Here is a 22,742-nt window from a genome sequence, read left to right as displayed (position 1 = left end):
CAGCAGCAGTGGGGAGCCTGCCCAGGGAGCAGGCTGGTGACTTTTGTTTTGCACAGAGAATGCTTTGTGGCAGGCGTTAATGCTCTCCTGGACCTGGTGAGTTTTAAACAGTGAGCACATACTTGCTGCAGGAGCAGACCAGAGACAGAGGTGCAGAGTCCGGGCCATCCCCGGCCAGGCCTGCATTCTGTAAGATTCAGAGCCCCTCCCCCTCCAGCTGCCGCACTCACGGGGGCACCTACCAGGCGGGGTGTTGCAGCACATCTCTGCCGTCGAAGGAGAGGATGCGGGCGCCGGGCTTCAGCTGGCCCCGGGAGCCCGAGAACAAGGCCTCCCAGCTGGGAAACAGCTCCTCATCCTGCAAAGGGAAATGAGGCTGGTTTGCCCATCTCTGGTCACCCCCTGCCAGAGGACCAGTGGCCAGACGCCCCAGCAGACCAGGCACCTTCCCCAGCCTGGGCCCCAGGTCTGAGGAGAGTCCGCCCTGGCCCTGAAACACTGGTGCTCCAGAGCATCCAAAAAGCACATGATGATGTGTGAAGAGCCACAAAATAAAGCCACGTGAAAGGCGCGGTGGCACAGGGACCTTGCTGGGTTCCCGGGGCGTGACTGGCCCAGTGAGCCTCGAGCCCCAAGTCCCTCATCCCAGCTCCGGGACCCCCATGGTCAGGGCCGTGCACCCACCCAGAGGTTGACGATGGGCACAGTGGCGCGGTCAGCACGGCGCACGATGCTGTAGAGGTCCTGCAGGCGTGACGACAGGAAGGCGCGGAAGGTGCCCGCCAGACCCGCGGCACGCGCCTGCTGGAAGCACTGGAGGTCGGCGCCACGGATGCCGCGTAGGCCACCGGGCTGTGGCCCGTTGAGTGCAACCAGGTGCAGCTGTAGGAGAGCCATGGTCAGCCGTGGTCAGCCTCAGTCAGCAGTCCCAGCTGCTCCCCGCCCCCCACCCTGCCTGCTTTCCTCCTGCCTGGCCCTGCATAGGCAATAGCAGTGAGTTTGAGTACAGGTCGGACCTGCAAGGGCTGAGTACAGCCGCTGGGACCCTGGAGAACCAGCCTGGGGTCCCTCAGCCCAGAATGGCAGAGACGTTTGGTGTGCTGGGTCAACACCAAGCCCGTCTACCTCCTAAGCAAGTCCCTGTCCTCAAGCCTCGCCAGCCACCTCTGCAGTAGCAGCTCTGGGGGACTCCATCCCCAGTGCTGTCATAGGCACCAGCCCCGCTTCTCCAGGATATAAGCAAGGACTGGCTACAAAGGTGGACACCACAGAGGGCAGTCTCAGGCCTGGAGAACCCTCCCTGAGAGCTCAGGGGCTGGTGGGCACTCAGCCCCCGGGGTCACTTACCACTGGATGGAAGTCCTGGTGGGTGTGGGCAGGAACGCCAGTGGGGCGGGCTGGCCAGGGGTGCACGTAGGAGCCGTGGTGTGGGACTCCAGGGTAGGGCTGGGGGTCCAGCAGGCGCGGGGGCCTGGCCAGGATGTCATCTGCCCGCCAGGGCCGTGAAGTGGCGGGGGGCAGTTCCCACCGGGGGTGCGGGTTACCCTCGTGTAGTTGCACCAGAGGTGGCCGCAAGGCAGCCACTTCGTTGTCCTGCAGACCGAGGGGTGGACGGTGCGTGGGGTGGGGCTCCCATGCCCGTCAGCCCCACAGCAAGGGCCCGCGGTGCCCCTCGGGCTCTGCTCTCCTGCCTGGGCCCCGGCTCCCGGCTGCCGAGCCAGAGGGCCCTGTCCATCTGCACCCTCACTCCCGCTCTTGCTCGGGAGAGTGGTGAGCTGGGGCGCCCAGCCACCCTGCTGACACCTAAATCCAGCTGATGGCCCCCTGTTCACACTCCCTCGCCTCCATCACACTCAAGCCACCTCATTCCTGTGGCCTGGGGGGCCCTCAGGCGACCTCATCCCCTGACCTCGAGGCCGCCTCCTTGTGCAGCTCAGACACTGGGCTGTGACATCAATGGGCCCCTATTCTCAACCCTTCAAGCCTGCGCTCCATTCCCACCAGAGAGATGGGGCCACCTCCGCCTTAAAATCCCAACCTCTGCATCCCACACCTGATTTTCAATTCTTTTCTCTCACAGCGCCATATAATTACCTTTACCTAAATACCTATTATTAGGTACTTATTACCTGTTAATAGTATTTCAGCCCAGGCATCCACCCATCTCCTGTTCCCGCTTCCCCTGCATCTGCCCTCTATCCATCCCAGAAGGGTCTGTCCCCGTGCCCTGCACTTTGGATAAGGGACGGCAAAGACTCGAATGGACAGTGGAGTTTGGCCCCAGGAGCCTGGGGGGGGGGGGGGCAATGGGTGTGGACCAAAGGGAGGTCCTCTCGGTATGTGCATTCTCTGTCCCCAGCACAGGGGGGTGACCTCAGGGTCCTAAAGCACAAAGTGTTGTTCCAGAAACGTGACACCGTGCACAGACCAACGTGTCCTGGCCATCCATCCACCAGGCCCGAAGGATCGCACCCCTAAACTCACAGCTGGGAAGGAAAAGTGTTCCTTACCGTCCCACGTGGGAGTGGCGTCCGGGCCTCCAGCTGGAAGAAAACACGGGGGTCGCTCCAGTGACCTTATGAAGCAGCATCGACAGCCAGCAACCCTCCTGAGCCCACCTGCCCGGCCCGGACCTCCCTCCCCATGGAGGCTGGCACGGCTGCGCCTGGTGCTTGCGCAGTGCCCGGCACAATACACATGTAATACCTCCATGCACCTTAAAAAGTGCGAGGGCTACTTCCCTGCAAACCTCAAAAGGATTCTACTCATTAAAAAAAAAAGTATAGTGAGGAGCACTGGCTGTCCCTTGTCTCTGGGGAGGGCTACCCTAAGGATGGGCCTGAGGGTCCCGACCATGGCAGGGAGAAGGGCTTGCTGTGGGTGCCCCCTGCCCAGGGGCCTGGGGCTTTCTTCCTCTACACTGCGCTTGCATCTTCCCCCATGTCCCACCCGCCATGAGTGAAGCCAGGAGGTCAGTGCCCCTTCTATGGCCCATGCAGGGGCAGGACCACACTAAGAACTCACCAGGACCTTCCGGAACCCATTTCGCACACGGACGTACAGCTCCTCCCTCTCAGCCACGAACATGAGCCAGCCCTCGGGCACCTCGGGCACCTTGTCCAGCATGGTCTGGTACGTGGGCCAGATCCTCACCTGCCGGACGCCCAACCCAATGGGTTCCCACTGCGCACAGAGGTGGCACTGGGCTCACAGCGAGGGGTTGGGGGGGGACAGGGATGACAATGTGGTCCCAAGGGGTGGGGCATTCGGCGGCCTGCATTTGGACATTTCAGGGTGCTGGGGTGCGGTCTTGGATGCCCCCAACAAGGAACAGTCCTTAAGGCTTAACTAGGTGCCTTCTCTTCAGGCTGGCCCCTGAGAATACCCTGTGAGGGCGGAGTGGCAGAGGCTGCCCTCGGAAAGGGGGGAGAAGGGGACCTGGGATGCCCCCCAGCTATCCATGATCACTATGGTGAGTCCCCGGGCCACCAGAGCCTCTCTCTGCACCCTAGACCCGCCCACTGGGACCTACTCCACGGCTGTCCCCTTCCCCCTGGGCATCTCGGTCCTGGCCTCCTGGCGCCCACTCCTGCTCCACAAACCACATTTCAGGGCTTCTGCGTCTGCCCTGGGGCAAAGCCAGTTCCTGTGGTCAGACCCAGCACCAGGGTCCCTGTGGGGCAGGGGTGTTGGGATGCTTACCCCTGAGGAGGTGCCCACAGTTCCTGGGGGCCCTGGGGGCCCAGGGGGGCCTGGAGGTCCAGGAACGCTGATAGCTATGAGAGAGAAACCAGATGTGGGAACTTGCCAGCCCCAGCTGTACGCGGCTGGGGTCCAGGTCCCTCCCGCCCGACTTACGCTGCCGGTAAGGACCCGGGAAGGAAGGGGGCCCTGGAGGCCCTGGGGGTCCAGGGGGGCCAGGAGGGCCCTGGCGCCCTTCATAGCCAATGCCAGGGGGTCCCTGAGGTCCAGGTGGGCCAGGCTGGCCCCTGATGCTCTCTCCTTTGGGACCCTAAGATGGACAAGACGACAGGTAGAATTGTCAGCTAGGTCCCCAGGCCAAGGACACTCAAGTCAGAGGGGCTAGCCTGCCTCTGAGCCATGTCACCTCCCTCCCCAGGACGGGGGAGGACCCTACCGCCCACCTCGTGTGTCCCTTTTGCTGGGGTCTGGTCCCAGCATGTGGACTAGAGCAGCCCCTGGACAACGATGTGACCTCCGAGGGCCCTTAACCCCTCCACCCCCCAGGCAGAAGCTGGCCCACTGTTCCCTGGAATCTTCCAGGGCAGGCAGTCCCCCTGAGGGGTCCCGATCAGGAGGAACAGTGCCAGGAGGAGAACAGGCATGAGGGCTGGGTGAGGGCCCCACCCTGGGCCCTCCTCCCTGGCTGGAGACACCCCCAGGTCAGTGTGCCACCCTGGGGGAGGCGGGACTGTGCATCCGCCGGGCCTGCCACGTGTCCCCCGCCCCCCACAGGGGCAGAATCAGGACAGGAATGCCTGGGGCCAAGTGTGCAGGGTGCAGCCTGTGGGCCTCATCGGGATTTCACGGCCAGGCTGGTCCTGCCCTCGGCTCCTGGTTCCAGGGCTTTGGAACAGGCCTGGGTTTGGGTGTCGGCCCCTGCTGGGTGGCCTGGGGCCCAAACTTACCGGAGACCCAGGGTAGCCTGGTGGGCCGGGGGGTCCAGGCACACTGGAGCCGAAGAAGCCACCACCTCCAGGCTCGCCCTTTTCTCCTTTCTGCCCACTGTCCCCTCGGTCCCCCTTGTCCCCCTGTGGATAGAAAGGCTTGTTTGGGACAGGCCAGCTCCCCTTGCTGGTGTCAGCAGGGGCGGGTGCTGACACCCCACAAGTCTGGCAGGCTTTCCACTGCACCCAAGTGAGTCCCCACAAAACCAAGCCAGGGCAGAGGGAAGCTCTTGGCGGGGCAGTGGTCTGAGGTCACTCAGCAAAGGGAGGGGGGTGTCACCCACCTTCACTTCTTCCTCCAGCTGGAAGATGTCAAAGGGGAACTGCCCTGCAGGAGAGATCGTGGGCGGGGCCTCAGTGAGCCACCTGTATAGGGTCTTTCCCTTACAGCCCCCCTCCCCCCCACACATCCGGCTCTGTCTTTTTTCATTCCTTCCTATACAATTTCTGTATTTCCGTGTAGAGGCCCTCTGCCTATTTTGTCACACCTATTCCCAGTTACTTGGTTTTTGGGATGTTTTTGTTTACAGCGCTGTTTTTTCCTTTTTCCTTTCAGTTTTATCGACGTAACTGACGTGCAACAGGCGCAAGTTCAAGGTGTAGAACAGAATGACGTGACTGACATATACTGTGACTTGATCACCACAGCAAGTTTACCCAACATCCACCGCCCCTTACGGACACAAAAAAGAAGAAAAAAGTTTTTCCCCTGTGATGGGAATTTTGGGGATCTAGTCTCTTAGCAACTTTCGGAGACACCACAGAGCCGGCTGGCCATAGTCACATGCTGTCCGTTATACCCCAGGACCGACTTGCCTTTGAACCGGAAGCCGGTACACTTTGACCCCCCTTTGTCCAGGTCTCCCCCCCCATACCCCTCCTCTGGCCACGAGCAAGCCCATCCCTCTCTAACCGGCGCCTTGATAAAATTTCGTTTTGTTTACGACTGGTCGCTGATTTTGTCAACTGCCCTGACAGCCATGGTAAATTTACTCATTCATTCTAATGGTTTGTCTGCAGCTCCTTTTGGGTTGTTGATGATCAAAAACGTGTTGTCTGGGAAAACAGCAGGTTTATTTCTTCCTTTCCAAAAATGGGCACCGTGTAGTCCCTCCCTGCCTCTCCCGGGGCCAGGCCCTGCAGCCGCTGCGGCAACCACAGACGCCCACCTGGGCTGCACCACCCGCTGAGGTGGCGGGGTGAGTTTCCCCGGACTCGCCAGCAGAGGGCAGAGCAGCCCCTTTCCCAGCATCACGCTGCTGCAACCCTCTCCTGCGCCGGTCGGGCGAGGGGCACATTAGTGTTATTAATCTTTTCAAAGAACTAACCTGTTGTTTTGACTTTCTTGATGCTTCCTATTACATATATATTTTTTTCACTCACTTCTGATTTTTACTTTTTTTCCCCCCATTTATTGGCTTCAAGTTAAATTTGTTATTTGTTTTCTAACTTCTTGGGCTCGATGCTTAGAAATGTGTACAACCTAAAGCTGTGATTTGTAAGAGTTAACAGAACCCCTAGTCCTTCCAGGTGGGGAAATGACCTTGGGTTAACCTTCTCCCATGACCTTTACTCTGGAAACCTGATAAAGCTGGAAGGTGGGACCACTGGGGTGATACCCCTGCCTGGTGGGCGTCCCAGCTCTGGGCTCTGCCCAAGGAGGCCCAATTCACACGCTGTCACCACCGGGCTTCCTGTCCTGGGTCCTTCTCATCGAGTGGGGGTCCCGCTGCTCCAGGGCCACGGTGGGGGCAGAGTGAGGGTGCAAGCGGGCCTCAGTGCACCCACCACCTCAGTGCCGGCATCACCATCCATCAGCTCTGGGAGTTTTGTCACTTCTGTTGGGCTTCTCTGGACCAGGGTACTTTTCCAGCCACGACTTCGGTGTAGAGCACCTGCTTGCTTCCATGGTCATCAGAGGACAGACTGCATGATGTCCTCTCTTCCCAACCTGCAGACCTGCTTTTGCCTGGCATGGTTCCATGTGGTGAACAGGCTGTGTCTTCTGCGTGGGTGCGGGGAGCTGGGGTCCAGGTCGTCACCCGTTCAGATCCTCCATCTCCCACCCGCCCTGCCCTTTCTCTGCTGCTCCCACCGCTTACTGAAGGCCAGCTGAAAATCTCCTGGGGTGACTGGTTTTCGTGTCTTTCCTTTTAGTTCTGTCGGTTTTTGCTTCTTGTATCTTGAAGCTATGTTGTTAGGCGCAGGCAGATTTGGGCTTGCTGTATTTTCCTTTTGTTTGGTGGGTTTTCTTTAATCACTATGCGTGTTTTCTTTCTGGTGATGCTGCTGCCTTGAGACACACCTGTGTGATTTCTCACATGGGCTTTCACGTCTTCACATCTAGGGAGTGTCTCCCGTAAGCAGTGTGCGGTTTTGTTTCCATCCCGCTGAGAATTCCGTGTTTTTATAGGAGTATTTAGCCTATTCACGTTTAATGCACTTAATACTAGGGTCGGGTTTTAATGAACTATTTTGCTGCCTATTTTCTAGTTGTTCTACCTGTTCTGTACTCCTTTTTCTCTCCTTTCTGTCCATCTTTCAGATCAAGTTTCCTTGGTTGTTTTTCCTTTCTGTTGGTTATTATTGGCGACACGTTTGTTTGCTCTTGGCTCATCCCTCAGGGATGGTTCACCCTTGACACTTGGCGTCTCATGGGCACGAGGCCTTCACCGCTCCCTGGGCAGGGCCGGGTGCCAGAGCCTTGGACTTGGCTGCACTGTCATCGGTCAGGGCCACGTGATCCCACTGTCCTTCATCCCATCTGGGCGGCATCACTTCCTCCTCCCCCCAAGGCCCCTCACTGTCCCCATCAGAGCTGCCAGGTCTTCTCCAGGAGGCACACAGTGGGGCCCTGCCCTGCTCCTCAGCAGGTGGGGTGACAGGACACCCTGCCCGGCCACTGTCTTTGCTGCCTCCTGGGCCCTGTGGGTGGGGGATGCAGGGCCGACCAGATGTCCCTGAACCCAGGCCCAGCCCCACAGGTCCTGCCAGGCCCTGTGAGCTGGGAAGGGGCTTCCTTCCTCTGGGAGGGCGGAGCGGTAGCCACAGGCCCAGCCCCTCAGCCCAGGGCCGCCCAGAACACTGACCTGGTGGTCCAGGCGGGCCCACTTCTCCTTTGTCACCCTTTGGTCCAGAAGGCCCCTGGTGCCCTGGAAGGACAGAGACCCCAGTGCCCATTATCAAATGTGCGAGAAGAACATGCCCTCTGGAGCCGAATCTAAATTGTGGACAGTAACTATGTGTCCACTCCCATCCGTGGTTAGGTCCCCAGAAGATTCCTGCTGCCCCAGAGCTGGGTGAGCAGGGAGCCCAAGGCCTGGAGCACCCAGCACCCTGCAAAGGGCTGCTCATCCCCAGCTCTCCCAGGGGCCCCAGGAGCCCTCACCTGGCAGTCCCCGAGGTCCAGCAGGGCCAGACTCCATAAATGCCTGCAAAGAACGGGCCAAAGTCGGCTTTGGAGGGAGATGCCTTGAAAACCAAGGCCACCACCCACCTAAGGGTCTCTGAGTTCAGAAGCTCCAGTACCCTCTTTGAGGCCACACAGGCATCCTCCACCCCTGAGTCACCCCCACCCACCCCCTGACACAGGGGTGCACAGAGTGGGAGGGAGAGGACACAGGGTTTGAAATCGGGAGCTCTGGTCCCGACATGAGGAATTCTCAAGGAGTTCACTTTACGCCTCTGAGCCCTATGAAATGAGCATGTCCACCCTCCCAGGAGCTGTGGGGCTTGGTGCTCAGTACCCAGACGTCCAGAGAGCTCTCCCTGGCCCCGGCCTGCACGTCCCTCCGGGGCTTGCGTTCTAATTGGCTGCGGCCCCCAAGGCAGGCGGCCCAAGCCCCACTACCTGACTCCCTCCCAGAAGTGCCCCACCTCCCCCACACAGAGGCCACGGCTTGGGCTGCCTCTCCCTGGGAATAGGGGTAGGGGGTTAGTGACCGGAAGGCGGCAGCAACCGAGGACTCCTCCCTAAGGACTGAGGAGGGGAGAGTGGGTGCTGGGGACTTACATTGCTGTCATAGGCTGGGGTCCGGGGAAGGCCAGGGGGCCCTGGAGGCCCTGGGGACCCTGGAGGCCCCGGGGGGCCAGGCGGACACTGTGTAGGAGAAACAGAAAGCTCTGGTCAGTCATGTTCACAGCACAGCCATTGACCCTGGCCAGGGCAGCAGCATTTTGGCAAGTCCCAGTGGTCACGCCCCAAGCCACTATGCGAGTGTGACCAAGGAGGGAGGGACTGGAAGCAGAAGCAGAGGTGGGATGCGCCCCCCAAGGGGCACGTGCGCCGTCCCTTTCATGTGTCTTTAAAACTCAACAGCATGAAAAGAATTCCAGAGCCTCTCTCCCTTACTGTCAAACGTGACCGATCGCTCCGCCTCTGCATCAGAGCCCTGCAAAATGTTGCCGTGTGTTCCTGATGTTTCACGGCAGCCCAGTTTTAGTCCACGAAAGGGAAGGAAGCCTCCGTGGAGAACCAGCAGCAGAGAAAGTATCAGAAGAGCAGAGTGCCTGACCAGTGAGCTGAGGAGCACCGCCCCCGCCAGGCTGGGCTCACAGGGGGTTCCGGGCAGGGACCAGGGAGCGGTGGCAGGGCCCTGGGCTGAGATTCGGGGGGGGGGGGAGGGGACATGATGGGGGAGGGGCCTCTAGGAGAGACCGCAGGAGAGTGGCGGGCGGGGCACTGGGTGCCGGGCGTGTCAGCAGCAAGCACTGCGTCTCAGGTACAAATGGCTACAAATGCCTGACACCGTGCTGACATTACTGAAACAAAACCCTTGGCTCAGAAGGTGGCAGGGTTACTGCAAGTTATAACGTGGCGTTGAGTGAAGAGCACCCTGCAGCTCAGAACCCTCGCCAACCTGGATGCCCTTCCAAGAAAAAGTGCCCGTTCCCGGGGGGCTGGGGGCTGTGTGTGTGAGCGCGTGTGTGCAGTCTGTGTACGTGTATGTGTGCAAGGCCTGCGTGTCAAGGACCAGCACGGAGTGGGGACCGAGGCTGTTCTGGCCGGGCCGTTCCAGGTGATGGGTGTCCCAGCAGTGTCCGGCCCGCCCCTCAGAGGACACTCACCCTTGTACCAATTCCGATGGCGTCTCCCGGCTCCCCTTTCTCCCCTTTGAATCCATTCATCCCAGGACGACCCTAGGGAGAGGGGAAGGGGAAGCTGCTGGGTGCTGGCCAAGACCGCCAGCCTCATGCCGCCACGTCAGTCCCCACCAGGGCAGACCCAGCCCAGCTCTAGCCTCCCACCACCCGCAGCTCCCACCCCCACCCCCACCCAGGGCCTCCTGCGGGTGCGAGCTGCCCACGAGCAGGGCCTGCACTCCTTGCCTACATGCCAAAGAGAGCTGTGTTCAGGCAGGGGCCCCCCTGCGGGGAGGACAGTGGGAAGGATGGCAGTCCTCTCTCCCCGGAGCCCATGGCCCCCATGGGCCCGAGGCACTCTCTGCCTGCCCCCCCAACATAGCAAGGGAGCCCCAATCCTTACCGGTCGTCCGGGGAAGCCAATCTCTCCCTTGTGCCCGGGCCGCCCATACGGACCCTGCGGAGAGAAGGAGCCACGTTTCAGGTGAGCAGATCGACCCTGCTGTGGTCTCCCACCAACACTCGTCCTGAGCTTCATGCATGCAGCTGGGGTGTGAGCTCAGGCCACTCGGGCCGCTCGCTCAGTAGCCGGGTGGTGGCAGGTGCTTTCAGGGTGCAGTGCATGCACGTGTACATGGGGGGAGTGCAGGCCTACTCACCGGGGGTCCTCGGAAGCCGGGCTCCCCCTGAACAGAAACCAGAAGCACTGTTAGGTGGCCGCAGGTCATCTTCCCCCGCCACCCACGTATCTGCCCCCAAAGGGTCCCTGTGCCCATCTGTACGCCCTCTGGACCTGCACTGAAGCACTGACAACCAGGAGGGGGGGAAACAGCAACAGAGAGAGGGTGCTAGAGTACAGTATCAATCTGGGGGTGCATGGAGGGGTGCACCCCGGGGGCCCTGAAGCTTGAGGGGCTGTCCTGCAGCATCCTGGTTAGAGTCACCACAGTATGATGCCAGGCGAGGCTGGCAGAGTTTTCTCTGGGTCTGGGCTCTAAGGTCCCGTGGCCCGTCCGCAACAACCCTGGGGGCTTCCTGTAGGCCTGTACGCACAGCCACCCGATCGGGGTCCAGCTACTCCCCAGGACCCACCCAGGGGTCCATCTGGAGGGTCACCTGCTGGGGGCAGGCCCCTCAAGGAGCCCACTCTTGACCCAGCCCCTGCCGCAGCCTGAGGCCCAGGGGCAGCCAGATAGCAGGATGCGGAAGCTCCCGCTGGGCAAAGCTGGGGGCTCCATTTCCTGCAGCTGAGCCCAGAGCCATGGCCCTGAGTGTCCTCAGCACCACGGGCCAGCCGGGCTACGGCCCATCTGAGCGTTCAGACTTAGGGGCCTTGAGGAGCCCCCCAATGTGGTTGTGAAAGAGCAAAAGACAAGGAAGGGGGAGGGGCTCAGGCTGTAGAAGGTTCTGGAACCCTGCGCAGGGCTCTCATGCATGGCCAGGAGCTGGACAACCCCCTGCCCATGCTGACTCCACAGCCTCTGGAAACCACGCTTCTGAAGCTCGTGCGAGGGGCGAACAGCCGGCCCCCTGTCTCACCTTGGCTCCTTTCAGGGCCAGGCCCAGCACTCTGCCGTCAGGGCCGGAGACTGCGCCCGGCTCCCCTTTCTCGCCCTAGAACAGCAGGCGGCGGCGCATCAGGGAGGCCAGCTCCGGGGGAGAGGGCCCTCGCCCCCACCGCAGCCGAGACCCCCCTCGGCGCCCGCACCAACACCCCAGCACGGCTCATGAGCAGGCCTGCCCTTCTGGGGGCTCTGTGGTTGGGCGTCTTGGTGGGTCCCCCACCATGGGTCACAGTGAAGTGACTGAGAGGAGAATCCATGCCGGAATCTGTCACAGGCTTTGGGTGGGCCGAGGGGGCTCCCAGGTCCCCTTGCAGAGAGTGATCATCTGGGGAGACTGGGACTGCCCCTCTGGGTCACAGAGGGGGACGTCCCTGAGCAGATGGCACTAAGCCCCTCACCTTGGGTCCGGGGGGCCCCTGCTGGCCTCTGGAGCCCAGGTCTCCCTTCGGCCCGGCTGGCCCCTGCAGGGAGACAGGCAGGAATGAGGGGCCGCACTAGTGGCCCAGGGGCGTGATGGCTGCTCACGCTCTCCCCCAGCATGGCTGCCCAGGATGCACCTGCCTCCCAGTCCTGACCAATGACAGGCAGAGAAGAGCTAGCTCCACTCTGCCCGAGACCCCCGTGCCAGACCCTGGGGGCTCCTGCTGAGGGGTCCGAAGGTTCCTCTGCCTCTCGGGCACCCACCCGGCACTGGGCTCCCTCACAACGTGGAAACCTCGCTCCCTGCCCAGGCAGGGGTGGGGCTGAGGCTACTTACGGGGAGGCCCGCGTACCCCGGCTGGCCCTGTGGGAGAGAGCAACGGCGTCACTGCGGGGACGCCGACCGGCACCGCGCAGCCAGCCCGCGATCCAGACAGGACGGCACGTACCTTGGCTCCGCGGGCCAGGGCCACTGCTCTCTGTCACCAAGGTGGCAGAAACACACAGAATCACAAAAAGAAAAGAAAACCACGTTTACAATTGTAGTTCCACTCGCATTGTGTCACTGTCACGAAGACCGACAGAACACCCCCGGAAATTAAACACGGGACACAATTTTGCTTGCAATAGTCCTTCCGGCTTGTGCCTGGAGGTCCCTCGGATGAGAAGTGAAGCCGCTGCTGGGATCCTGCCTCCTGAACCGCAGGACCACCTGCCACCTGGGACCAGGGGACCAGTGCCCCCACCTCCCTGTGCTGTGCATTGGCAGCCGGAGGGGACACCTCAGCACCTGGGGGAGTTGATGCTGGGGCGTTTGCTCACACAAACGGGACAAAGCTGCTGACGGGCAGCTCTGGAAGGCCTTGCTTTGACAGTGAGAAACCCCGCAGAACCCACAGACTGGAAACCTTGATGTATTTGGGGGTCACTGCATTACAATCAGAGCATAGCCCCTGGCCGTTTGGGGTCAACCCTGCACCGGCTGCCATCAGTATTGGGGGTCCAGGCAGAACATGTGCCCACCCATGCGGCATCCTTACATCCTGCTCCGACACGTAGACGACAGGCCCCGGAGGTCCGGGAGGCCCGGGGGGGCCTGGCTGCCCCACTCCATCCTTCCCTGGGTCGCCCTGGAAGGAGAAGCCGAGATCCATTGCTGGGGTTGCTTGGAGGGGAAGAATTGTTACAGTGGCTCTGGCCGGGACCCACCAAGGACTTGGGAGGGGTTCCCAGTGCTCACAGGATACGAGGACGTGCCCTGAGAGCCCCCCATCCCAGCCCAAGAGCCCTCAGATTTGAGGGTCTTCACCCCAAGCCTCTGAAACCACATGGGACAGAGAGCAGTACCCCCCGCCATGGTGGCCATGTACCCACCAACTCGCCTGTACACCCCGGACCCCACCCCTACCCACTCACTTTCTCTCCCTGGGTCCCTTTTTCTCCTTTTGGTCCCTGCAGAGACAGGAAGGAAACGTTTCACCATAAACAGAGCACAAGCCCCTCCCCCTCCTCAGGACACCCCGGACTGCTAAGATGCCCTTTGAATGGAGAGGCGTGGAGAGTTCTCCATTCACTGACCAAACGGAGTAGAGGGGGTGTACGAGCCAGGCAGCCACGGGGGAGTGCCTCGGACAGCCTGGACTCCAGAGTCAGGCCATGCAGTGGGGCCTCGGGGCTGCTCCGCATACAGAGAACTGAGCTCGGGGACCCCCTGAGAGACACACTGGGGTGCCGGCTCTCAACGTCAGGGCGTCACCCCTTGCGCCAGTAGCCCTGGGCAGCCACCTACCTGGGCTCCGTCCATGCCCTCTCTGCCGGGGAGGCCAGGAAACCCGGGGGGTCCGCCTGCACCGACTTCTCCCTGCAAAGGGCATGAGGAGAGGCCCGTGCGTCAGACGGGCCAGCAAGCCGGGGTCGGGGAGGTGGCAGGCCAGCGTTCACACCCAAGGACGATTCAGCCTTCTCGAAGCTCTTAGCGGGCGAGGAAGGCAGGAGGGAGCTGGGGGCCCAGGGCTGGGGGAGGGTCAGGGGACTGGTGTGGCTCCTGAGATTTCTGGGGCACACCCAGGAGGAAGCAGAGGCAGGAAGAAGCGGAAAAACCTGGGGTGGGGGGGGGGGATGTGCCCTCAGGGTGAGCACCCTTGGGATAAGTGAGTCTTCAGTTCTAAGGAATTACGTCAGGGCTGAGACGGCCCAAGGACAAACCAGGGGAGAGTGGAGCAATGACGTCCTTGCCTGGCCTGGAGGGTGGCCGAGGGCAGGCTCACCCATTACTGAGGCCCTGAGGGGACAATGGGCCGAGGGGACAACGGGCCACAGCCCAGGCGAGGCTTCCGGCCTCAGCCCGAGGACCCCTGCCTGCCCCACACGAGCACGAAGAAAGACTGCCCGTTCTCCGGGCTCCAGAAAAGGTTCTTACCTTGGCCCCTGGCAGCCCAGGTATTCCGGGGTCCCCCTGAAGTGGACAGAGGGGCTCGGTGAGTACAGTGTCCCCCCGGCCCCGGAGAAGGGCAGCAAGGGGTTGCTCAGGCGGCCTCACACACACCGCTTCCCCCCGCCAGCTCAGAGCTGAGTGTCCTGGGGACACTGAGTAACGTGTGCAGGGACCCTGTGGCCGTGTGACTGGGGGGCGGCCACATGATAAGGACGCACGGCCAGGGCTGTTCTGGAGGCCACGCCATCATGTCATTCTATGAGATGACTTCACTTTTCACAATTTAAGAAAGCTAATAATTACGTACGTCTAAAAACTCAGCTTTTGGCCCTGGCTGGCGTAGCTCAGTGGATTGAGTGCGGGCTGCGAACCAGGCATCGCAGGTTCGATTCCCAGTCAGGGCACATGCCTAGGTTGTAGGCCATGACCCCCAGCAACCGCACATTGATGTTTCTCTCTCTCTCTCTCTCTCCCCCCTTCTCCCTCCCTTCCCTCTCTAAAAATAAATAAATAAAATCTTAAAAAAAAAAGACAATTCAGCTTTTGAAACATTCCAAAGTTTTGGAAATCAAAGCAAACCATCCTATAAGAAGAGGTGGAACAGCAGCGGGCTGATCCCACCGCGCACCCTGGAACTCGGGAGGGGAAAGCAGCAACACAGAGAGGCCCCAGGGGCGACCCCTGCTGGAGGTTCCTCCTGCCCTCACCCCCCATAGGGAGGGGGGCCTGCTCAGGGGGTGGGCGGCCCAGGATTACACCCCAGGTCTCCGGGGCACCATCCGCTGTCAGAGACTGTAGGGGTCTCTTCTGGAAGCCCCTCTTTCCCCTCAAGTCAGCACACTCTTCCCGGACGTGAGGCCGTGGATCATAGGTCATTGGGCTTTGGAAAGATGGGCCCGACGCTCCCGCCCCAACACGCAGACTCCGGGTCAAGCGTGCGTGGCTGTCGTCCCCACGTTTCCCACCATGAACGGGGGAAGCAGTCACTAACTCTTGGCTGCGGGGAGTGCGGCAGGGGCAGCTGCGAACTCATCGCGCACTCACCTTGACTCCGGGCCTGCCGGGCGGTCCCTGTGGGGCAGAGAGGGAAGGGGCCCTTAGCGCCTGGTCCTGTGGGGGGAGAGAGCCCCTCCCTCCCAGAGCAGCTCCGTCTAGAGCCCCTCGGACAGGACACAAACTCGCAGCCGTGGGTGTGCCGGTCCCCAAGGCAGCGCCACCTGGGCCCTCGGCCCAGATCACCCCGCCACAAACACACCGCCTTTTATCTCACTAAAGGTGGGTGCATTTGAACGGACGGAACACCGCCATCTGGCTGGCGTGGGCTCGCTGTGACCTCTGAGGGTCTCCGTTGCCTCACCGGAGGCCTGAAACAGTCCCACCGACCCCTCCAGAGGGTAGGGGCATTGAGGCTGTCCATGTGGGTGTGGAACCCTGAAAGAAGGGACCTGTGCCCCCAGATCTCGCTCTCTCTGCCCACGGGATCCTCCTGACCTTTGTTGTCACAGCCAACGACTTTTGTCACCTCTTGGCTCACACCTGCCCCGATGCCAGGGCAGCGAACTGCTGCTGACGAGGGCGGAGGTGTCTGACACAGAAAAGGGCAGGTGCCGAGCGGAGTCGGCACAGCCGGCCTAGCTGACTACGGACTTGGTTTTGTCCGAGTGCAAGTCCTTGTTGACCGTTGCTCAGAATGGAAACCTCGCCCGGTCACTCCCTCTGGCCAGCTGAGGCTTCCAAGGCGCCAAATGGAATCCAGACACTGAGATTCCCCAGAAAGACGCAGCTTTCAGGGCTCATTCCACACCCCCATTCATGCTTCTTGACACCTTGGAGGGCATTTCCCCACGTCGGGGAGCCCCCAGGGCAGATGGAGCCCTGGACTCAGGTGGCCCCACTGGCTCTGCAGCAGTGCTCCTGGTCCCCACCTGGGTCCTGTCCCAGAGACTACCCCTGCCCCAGGCGCCTCCACCCCCCTACCGCCCCCCCCAAGAGTTGACCAAGCCGCTTGCAGGCAGCACCTGCAGCCCATCGGCTCTTCGGGCTGCCAGCCAGTAGGGTCCCCCGGAGCCTTCCGTGTCGTCCTGGATTCTGAGTCCCCCGGAGCCTTCCATGTCATCCTGGAGAACACACGACTCGGGTCTGCGTCTCTTACAGAAAGAGACCCTCCCTGAGGCCAGCAACTGGCCCAAGGTGGAAACTCTGGCCATGGCTGAGCAGGGTGGACTCTAAGGGCCCAGTCACTAGGCGCTGGCCAACCTTGACCCTCTCAGTGTCTGCCTAGGGGCAGGGACCTGCTGAGTGGGTGCCCCTCAGCCTCTCTCAAGTTTAGGCCGCTTACTCTTGCTTTGAGCATGTGCCAGGGGCCTGGCTGTGTGATGGGGGGTCAGTTTCTATTTCCATCTCCACGGACCAGCCCTCCAGCATCACCCCCAGGACACAGTCCCTGAACAGTGACCTTCTGTGGAACCGGGCACCTGTTCCCTCCCACTGCCCCTGGCTCCCCCAGGAGGCACTGTCCACGAGGCATCGATGTGACTCAGGAGACACACCCACACTCACTGTGCCCCAAGGCCACCCAGCCCATCCTGCTGAGCCCGCCCAGCCACCCCCGGCTCACGCATGGGGACTCCACCACAGGGGCCGTCCGTGTGGGATCCCGAGAGGGAGGCACGGGGCTCAGACTCGGCTTTCGGGGGATCGGGAGCAGCGACACTCACAAATCCTGCAGGAAGTCCTGGTCCTGGAGGTCCAGGGGGCCCGGGAGGCCCGGGGGGCCCTTGTGGTCCTGCTGGTCCAGGCGGTCCTGCCAAGCCGTTCTCCCCAGGAGTGCCCATGGGACCAGGGTCCCCCTTGCTTCCCTGCACAGGTGGAGAGAGAATGTCATCACTCTCGGCCATCGGGGGGTGTCAGCTGAACCCTGAGGCAGCCACTGTTGTCCCCGAAACACCTACATTCCCTTATAAAGCTTTTTGCAGATCTGTAAAGCCACGGGGATAAATAACACTCCGCAGAGCAAGCAAACCTGACTGCACCTCTTCCTCTGAACTTATGAGAGGATTTCATCCACTTAAAGACGAAACAACTGAGCAAGAAGCAGACATCCTGAGGCATTCATTCTAGGGCAGCAAAGGGCTCATGGTTTGGGGTGCACCACGCAGAGCCTGTGGCACTCTCGGGGCTGGAGTGGACAGGGCTGGAGAGCGGAGGCGTTGTGGCCAGTGAGGGGGCAGGGTCCTGCTGGAAGGAGCCAGGGGGAGGAGGCAGGGGTGCTTAGAGTGAGTCTGGGAGGCTTGGAACCCCCTTACCGCTGCCCAGATCAGGGTTGTGGGGACACAAGGCACAGCTTCAGGGAGCAAGAGCCAGGCGGCAGGTACAATGTGGAGCTCCAGTCTCAGAGGCAGACCTGCTGCTTAGAGCTTAAGGGTCCCAAGAGCCAGGCAGGAGCCCGGTGCAGGGGAGCAGGGGACACTGGGACCCAAGACAGGGAGGCCCTCACGCTGAGTCCATCCATGCCTGGGCACAGCCCCACCCCCTTGTGACCACTTAACCCCTGAACCTCAGTTTCCTCATCTTTAAAGGTGACCAGATTTTGGATCAGCCATGAAAGACACCAAGCCCACTGGCCCCCAGCAAGGGCACGAGTGTGACCCCTGCCCTGTGCTGGCAGGACAGCCACCTTTCTATGGCCCGGGTGAGGCTGACCACAGCCTCTCTTCCCAGGGCCCTGCTGGGAGCACTGTGATCCGACCTGAGCCAGTTCCATGTCCTCCTGTGGCCTCTCCAGTGACGGGGGACCCACTCACTGCTCCCTCTGCAGGTACCCCACGGGCCAGGACCAGACCCCCGCTCTCACCGTGTCCACCTGTCTTTTATCACCAACACCCAGGGGGTGGGTGGCGGGGGGGAGGCTTGTCCTATTACATCTTAGCTGTGCTCACTGTGTTTATTTCAATAGATATGTAACGTTTTTTATTTCTTACCACCCACTTTACCCAAGGGCTGATTTTTTTGGAATCTTCCACTTCCGCTTCTTGATTTTAATCTTAGTGCCTTTCATCTTTTTGTATTTAAACATCTCTCTAATGTTTGATCTTTAACATGTTCCTATTCAGGTCTGTTCTTTGAAATCTCTGTCTCGTTTCATCCTCTCCCCTCTGCCCCCACCCCCCCCCCCCGTTTCCTACACAGCTTTTAATTACATCGTAGGGATCTAGAGTTTTCATTCACAGGACCTGAGGTTTTTAAAAAAGTCTGAGTTATCTTATCGGAATGCCTGACTGCGGAGTTCAGTCACTCCACGAGCTGGAATCTGGGCGCACGCTGGAACTAACCGCATCTTACATTTGTCCCGGGTGCACCCCCATCCCCGTTTCCTCACCCAGCCCTGGGCCTGGGCCTGTATTCTGCCTGGACACAAGTTTATCCACACACGTGTCTGCTCTGAGCTCATCTCTTCCTTAGGCTCCTCCCAGCTGGTTCTGACGCCACCGTCACCCTCCTCCTCCTCACATCCCCTACAGGTTTCCTAGTGGGCCCCAGGCCTGGAGCTCTGCCACATCCAGGCAGTTTCTTTGGGTATCGCTCCTTTGATGTGTTGGGGAAGTTCCCAGTTAGGCCCACCCTAACCAGACCGAAGATGGAATGGATCCTTGTGGACACCTGCGGGCCAGCTGTGGCAGCGGGGTGGCACAGATGTAGCAGTGAGGCCCCACATCTAGGTGGCCTCCCCTCGTGTGAAAGCATCAGGGACACACACTCAGGATCCCAAAGGGCAAACACAACCCCCCCTGCCTGGGCAACTCCTGGCAGGATGGACAGAGCCCTGGCACGTGGGCCAGACCCCACAATCAGCACCAAGGACAGCTCACTCGCTCCCAGCCCGCCTGCCCCCTCCAGGGCCCTTGTGCTGTGTAGGGATTACTTCCACCCAGCAGCCAATCTAGACCCAGAAGCATGTCCGTACCTTAGGTCCTGGGGTGCCCACTTTGCCCTGCAAGAAAGAGAATGATTACTACAAAAACAGACCAAGGAGCAGCCAGCAAGAGAAAAGCATGCAGGGTTTAACTCATTGGGCAGGGTTTCCACCCAATGAGAGCACGTGCCCACCACACTGCGTGCCCCATGGCAAAAGCCTCAGGACAGCCCTTCCAGCTGGCCGGGCAGAGCAATGAGCTCTGAGCACAGAAGGGTTCCCTTAAAATGCACCCCCTTGGCTGAGCCCAAAGCAGCCCGGTGCTCACGAAGGCGCCACGTGGAAGTGTCTCCAAGTGGCTGCAGGCTGGCGCCCCTGTTCACTCAGTGAAAACCAGGAGGAAACCAAGGCCCCAGTCAGAGGTCGGTGCAGCCTCGAAAATGTTCCCATTATTGACGCAACCAAAATTGAGACTTCAAATGGAAACACCCAGATCAAATAAAGTGTTAATATTCTTCAAAAGGCATCAGTCCAGTTGTCATAAAAGAACCGTGATAATGAAGTTTTCCTCGAGCCCCCGCTGGCCGTGGCTCTAAGTGAGCTGCGGGGGCCCGAGGCCCTGGCTGTGGCCCTGTGATGACAGTGGTGACAGAGGCTGCCTGCCAGGGGGCGGGGGGTTAAGCCCCCCACAACCTCCGGTGTTGCCAGCCTTGCGGCATTTCTCCTCCATGAGGTCACCAGGGCCAAACCCCACACCCAGGGGTTTGGTCACCCTGCGACCACACCATGTGGCTCGAGGTCACACCCACCCGGGACACCCGGAGAAGTGACTTACAAGGCTGCCCTTCTGGCCGGCCTCTCCTGGTCGCCCATCTTTCCCTGGAACACCCGGAGGCCCCTGGGGGACAGAAAGCAGACTGTGGGCCAGAGGGAACTCAGAGGCTGAGAAAGCGGTGAGTTGGCGGACGATCTGGGGGTCCGCAGATTCCCCGAGAATCAAGGACACGCCGGAATCCTAGGGCTCACAGGAGGCACCCCACCCCCCCGCCCACAGTAACGCAGGCCAAAAAGCTCATGCTGCTCTGCTCAGTTTTCAAACTTCTTTCCTATATTTTTTGAGTCGCTGATCAAATTGAGGAGCAGCGGGCCCGTGCGAGGGGCTGCCGCACCCACGGTGTGGGGGCGGGCTCTCACTGAAGGGGGCGCACGCCGTCCACAGGAGGGCTTCACACTCCGGAGAACTACAAGCCCGGAGCACATTATCAAGTGGAAGCCAGGCTCCGCGCACCTGGTTCTCGTGGCCCAATTACAACAGTGACGTCTGTGGGCACCACCGGGCCACCGTGTCCCCAGGGCCGGGAGCAGGAGCGTAGCCGGGCTCTGATAACTGGCCAAATGTGAGCTCCTCACAGCCCCCAGCCTTGGGCAGCGGGGCCCACCCCGACCCCGCGAGAGTCACTCCTGGGGACAGCCGCCGTGAGGTCAGCTGACCACAGAGGGACTGAGAAGTGAGTGGCACTGCGTGCGGCCACCCGGTGGCCAGTGCCCAGACAGGAAGAGGCCCGCACACTGGGTGTCCCTCCATTCCCAGCCAACCCCCACAGGGGAGGGCAGCGGAGGGGCGCAGGTCTTACCTGGGGGCCGGGGAGCCCAGGGTTTCCGTCCCGCCCAGGCACACCGGGAAGGCCGGCGGGTCCTGGGATGACCGAGCTGTTCACCCCGAAGCGGCCTGGCTCTCCGGGCAGGCCTGGGACGCCAGGGGGCCCTGGGGGGCCAGGGAGACCTCTCGGGCCCTGGATGCAAACACAGAACGGTCACGCACACCACACCTGCCAAGGGCCAGGCCCTCCCCTACCTGACCTGCCCCTGCCCCACCCCCATGGTTCACTTGTGCATGAACACAGTGGGGCAGCAGCCACCCGGGCCAAGGGTCACTCACTCGAAGGCTCTCCAGGTCACCGCTGAAGCCGGACCCCTCCATGTCAATGAAGGTCTGCGGGAAAGAGCCCGGACACCCATCACCCATCACCCAGAGCTGTCCCCCCAGCCCAGCCCTGCCCGCCCTGACCTGTGCTGTACCCTAAGCACTGCCTGATGTCACCACCGGGTCAAGACGTTGACAATGAGAAGCCAAGAGAGTGAACACGAGCTCCCCACACCGAGTGAGAGAAGCCCCTCTGAGGCCCAGCACCGCCCACAAAACTCCTGCTCTCCCCCAGGCCCCACAGCCCGGGCCAGCCCCTCAGGCAGGAGCTGCCTCCCTTGGGCCAAGTAGGTCTTTCCGCCGGGACAGCGGGCGGACCCCCGTGGTGGAAGAGGCTGCAGGTGGGACTCACCAGCTTATCGTGTCTGAAGGAAGGTCCTGGTGGCCCTGGAGGCCCTTGGGGTCCTGGGGGTCCTCTGGGCCCAACCCCAGGATCCCCCTGGGAATAGAAGATACCGCGTCACACAAGGGAGCGCGGCCCCGCTGCCAATCAGGGGTCCAGATGGCAATGCGGCCTGCCCACGTCTCAACCAGGCTGGACTCACCTTCTCACCCTTGGGGCCCACGTCTCCTGGGGTTCCCGGGAAGCCCTGTGGTCCAATGTCACCCTGAAAGACAGGCAGGCAGCTCAGTCACGGAGGAGGTACCTCTGTCCCATCACCATCTGAGCCACCAGACATGCAGCTTTGTGGCTTTGTGTGCTGAATGGCCGCTCCCCTGCAGAGCAGGGAGGAGCAGGCCGAGCTGAGCCTGAGCTGGGGCCGGAGGTGGACGCCTCGGGTTCCCGAGGCGCTGCACGGCACCCCGTCTTGCAGACAGTGCTCGGGAGAACCCGCACAGAGCTGACTGACGTCCCGTGGGCGTCCTCCCTAGAGAGTGGCCCGGGTGCATGCCACACATGCGCCACCCAGGTAAGAGGGCCTAAACGACCATCGTGTGTTTGTACGCCCATGTGCGCTGGGAAGGCTGTGCAGGGTTTGTCGGACTAGAAACTGTGCAATGCTAATGCGCTCTGTCAGAGCCAGCTTGTGAGCTGAATCCTGAACCTCACACACACCCATCCACCCACCTTCCCCACCCCCTCCGCCCCCACCACGTTCCGGCTCTGCAGAAGCCCCCACTACCATTAAGCATATAAGTTACTTTCCTCGCACCCCTAGCAGTCGGGCTGCAAAGCTTTGTCGTCAGTTGTGAAGTGAGAAGGTTAACGGGGGCTCATTCAGGCACCAACACGAAACACCCCTGCTCGTGCGGAATGTTAACTTGAGTTTTTTGTGTCCAGGGTTTGTCGTCCGACTCTCCCTCTTGCCTGTTGCTGTTTGCTTGTCTGTGGCTCCCCAAATCTTTATTTGTGACCTTCTTGCATCATTTTATTGATATTCAATAATCCAAACTGAAGTGTTCTAAAACAAAAACTCTCACATCTGTTGAGACAGCGGTAGCGTCTGCACTAACACACACAAATGCGTCTCCTGCCCTGCGTGTTGTGCTGCCTCCCAGCCGTGGGCAGCCTTCCGTTTCCCTGCTGTGCATCTTTTCTCCTCTAAGAATTTGGAAGCCAGCCCTGGCTGGTGCGGCTCAGTGGATTGAGTGCTGGCCTGAGAACCAAAGGGTCGCCGGTTCGATTCCCAGTCAGGGCACTTGCCTGGGTTGAGGG

At 60.9% G+C, this 22,742-nt stretch overlaps 1 protein-coding gene across 7 annotated transcripts in view; it reads right to left on the bottom strand.

Annotated features, from left to right (window-relative positions):
• The window catches only part of COL18A1 (collagen type XVIII alpha 1 chain), a 76,883-nt gene that overhangs the window by 936 nt on the left and 53,205 nt on the right, over positions 1 to 22,742 (bottom strand). For 4 of the 7 annotated variants that reach the window (XM_036017506.1, XM_036017503.1, XM_036017505.1 and 1 more), the window contains 32 exons: positions 21,631 to 21,693; positions 21,438 to 21,524; positions 21,041 to 21,094; positions 20,736 to 20,894; positions 19,937 to 19,999; positions 19,153 to 19,179; positions 16,907 to 17,047; positions 16,208 to 16,306; positions 15,234 to 15,260; positions 14,175 to 14,210; positions 13,545 to 13,616; positions 13,172 to 13,207; positions 12,796 to 12,885; positions 12,205 to 12,234; positions 12,093 to 12,119; positions 11,734 to 11,796; positions 11,310 to 11,384; positions 10,430 to 10,456; positions 10,174 to 10,227; positions 9,756 to 9,827; positions 8,701 to 8,787; positions 8,077 to 8,119; positions 7,778 to 7,840; positions 4,973 to 5,016; positions 4,650 to 4,772; positions 3,859 to 4,012; positions 3,703 to 3,776; positions 3,025 to 3,156; positions 2,511 to 2,543; positions 1,348 to 1,593; positions 685 to 882; positions 243 to 358 (listed from right to left, as the gene is read on the bottom strand). In XM_036017506.1, the coding sequence (XP_035873399.1) occupies positions 243 to 358; positions 685 to 882; positions 1,348 to 1,593; positions 2,511 to 2,543; positions 3,025 to 3,156; positions 3,703 to 3,776; positions 3,859 to 4,012; positions 4,650 to 4,772; positions 4,973 to 5,016; positions 7,778 to 7,840; positions 8,077 to 8,119; positions 8,701 to 8,787; positions 9,756 to 9,827; positions 10,174 to 10,227; positions 10,430 to 10,456; positions 11,310 to 11,384; positions 11,734 to 11,796; positions 12,093 to 12,119; positions 12,205 to 12,234; positions 12,796 to 12,885; positions 13,172 to 13,207; positions 13,545 to 13,616; positions 14,175 to 14,210; positions 15,234 to 15,260; positions 16,208 to 16,306; positions 16,907 to 17,047; positions 19,153 to 19,179; positions 19,937 to 19,999; positions 20,736 to 20,894; positions 21,041 to 21,094; positions 21,438 to 21,524; positions 21,631 to 21,693 (2,615 nt within the window). The remainder of the gene's footprint in view (positions 1 to 242; positions 359 to 684; positions 883 to 1,347; positions 1,594 to 2,510; positions 2,544 to 3,024; positions 3,157 to 3,702; positions 3,777 to 3,858; positions 4,013 to 4,649; positions 4,773 to 4,972; positions 5,017 to 7,777; positions 7,841 to 8,076; positions 8,120 to 8,700; positions 8,788 to 9,755; positions 9,828 to 10,173; positions 10,228 to 10,429; positions 10,457 to 11,309; positions 11,385 to 11,733; positions 11,797 to 12,092; positions 12,120 to 12,204; positions 12,235 to 12,795; positions 12,886 to 13,171; positions 13,208 to 13,544; positions 13,617 to 14,174; positions 14,211 to 15,233; positions 15,261 to 16,207; positions 16,307 to 16,906; positions 17,048 to 19,152; positions 19,180 to 19,936; positions 20,000 to 20,735; positions 20,895 to 21,040; positions 21,095 to 21,437; positions 21,525 to 21,630; positions 21,694 to 22,742) is intronic. The other 3 variants (XM_028503632.2, XM_036017504.1, XM_036017508.1) reach the window with 1 other exon arrangement.

Source organism: Phyllostomus discolor, chromosome 2 (genome assembly GCF_004126475.2).
Source record: "Phyllostomus discolor isolate MPI-MPIP mPhyDis1 chromosome 2, mPhyDis1.pri.v3, whole genome shotgun sequence".
Lineage (NCBI taxonomy): Eukaryota > Metazoa > Chordata > Mammalia > Chiroptera > Phyllostomidae > Phyllostomus > Phyllostomus discolor.
Note: the sequence above shows the minus strand (reverse complement) of the source record. Positions and strands in the feature narration are given on the sequence as shown.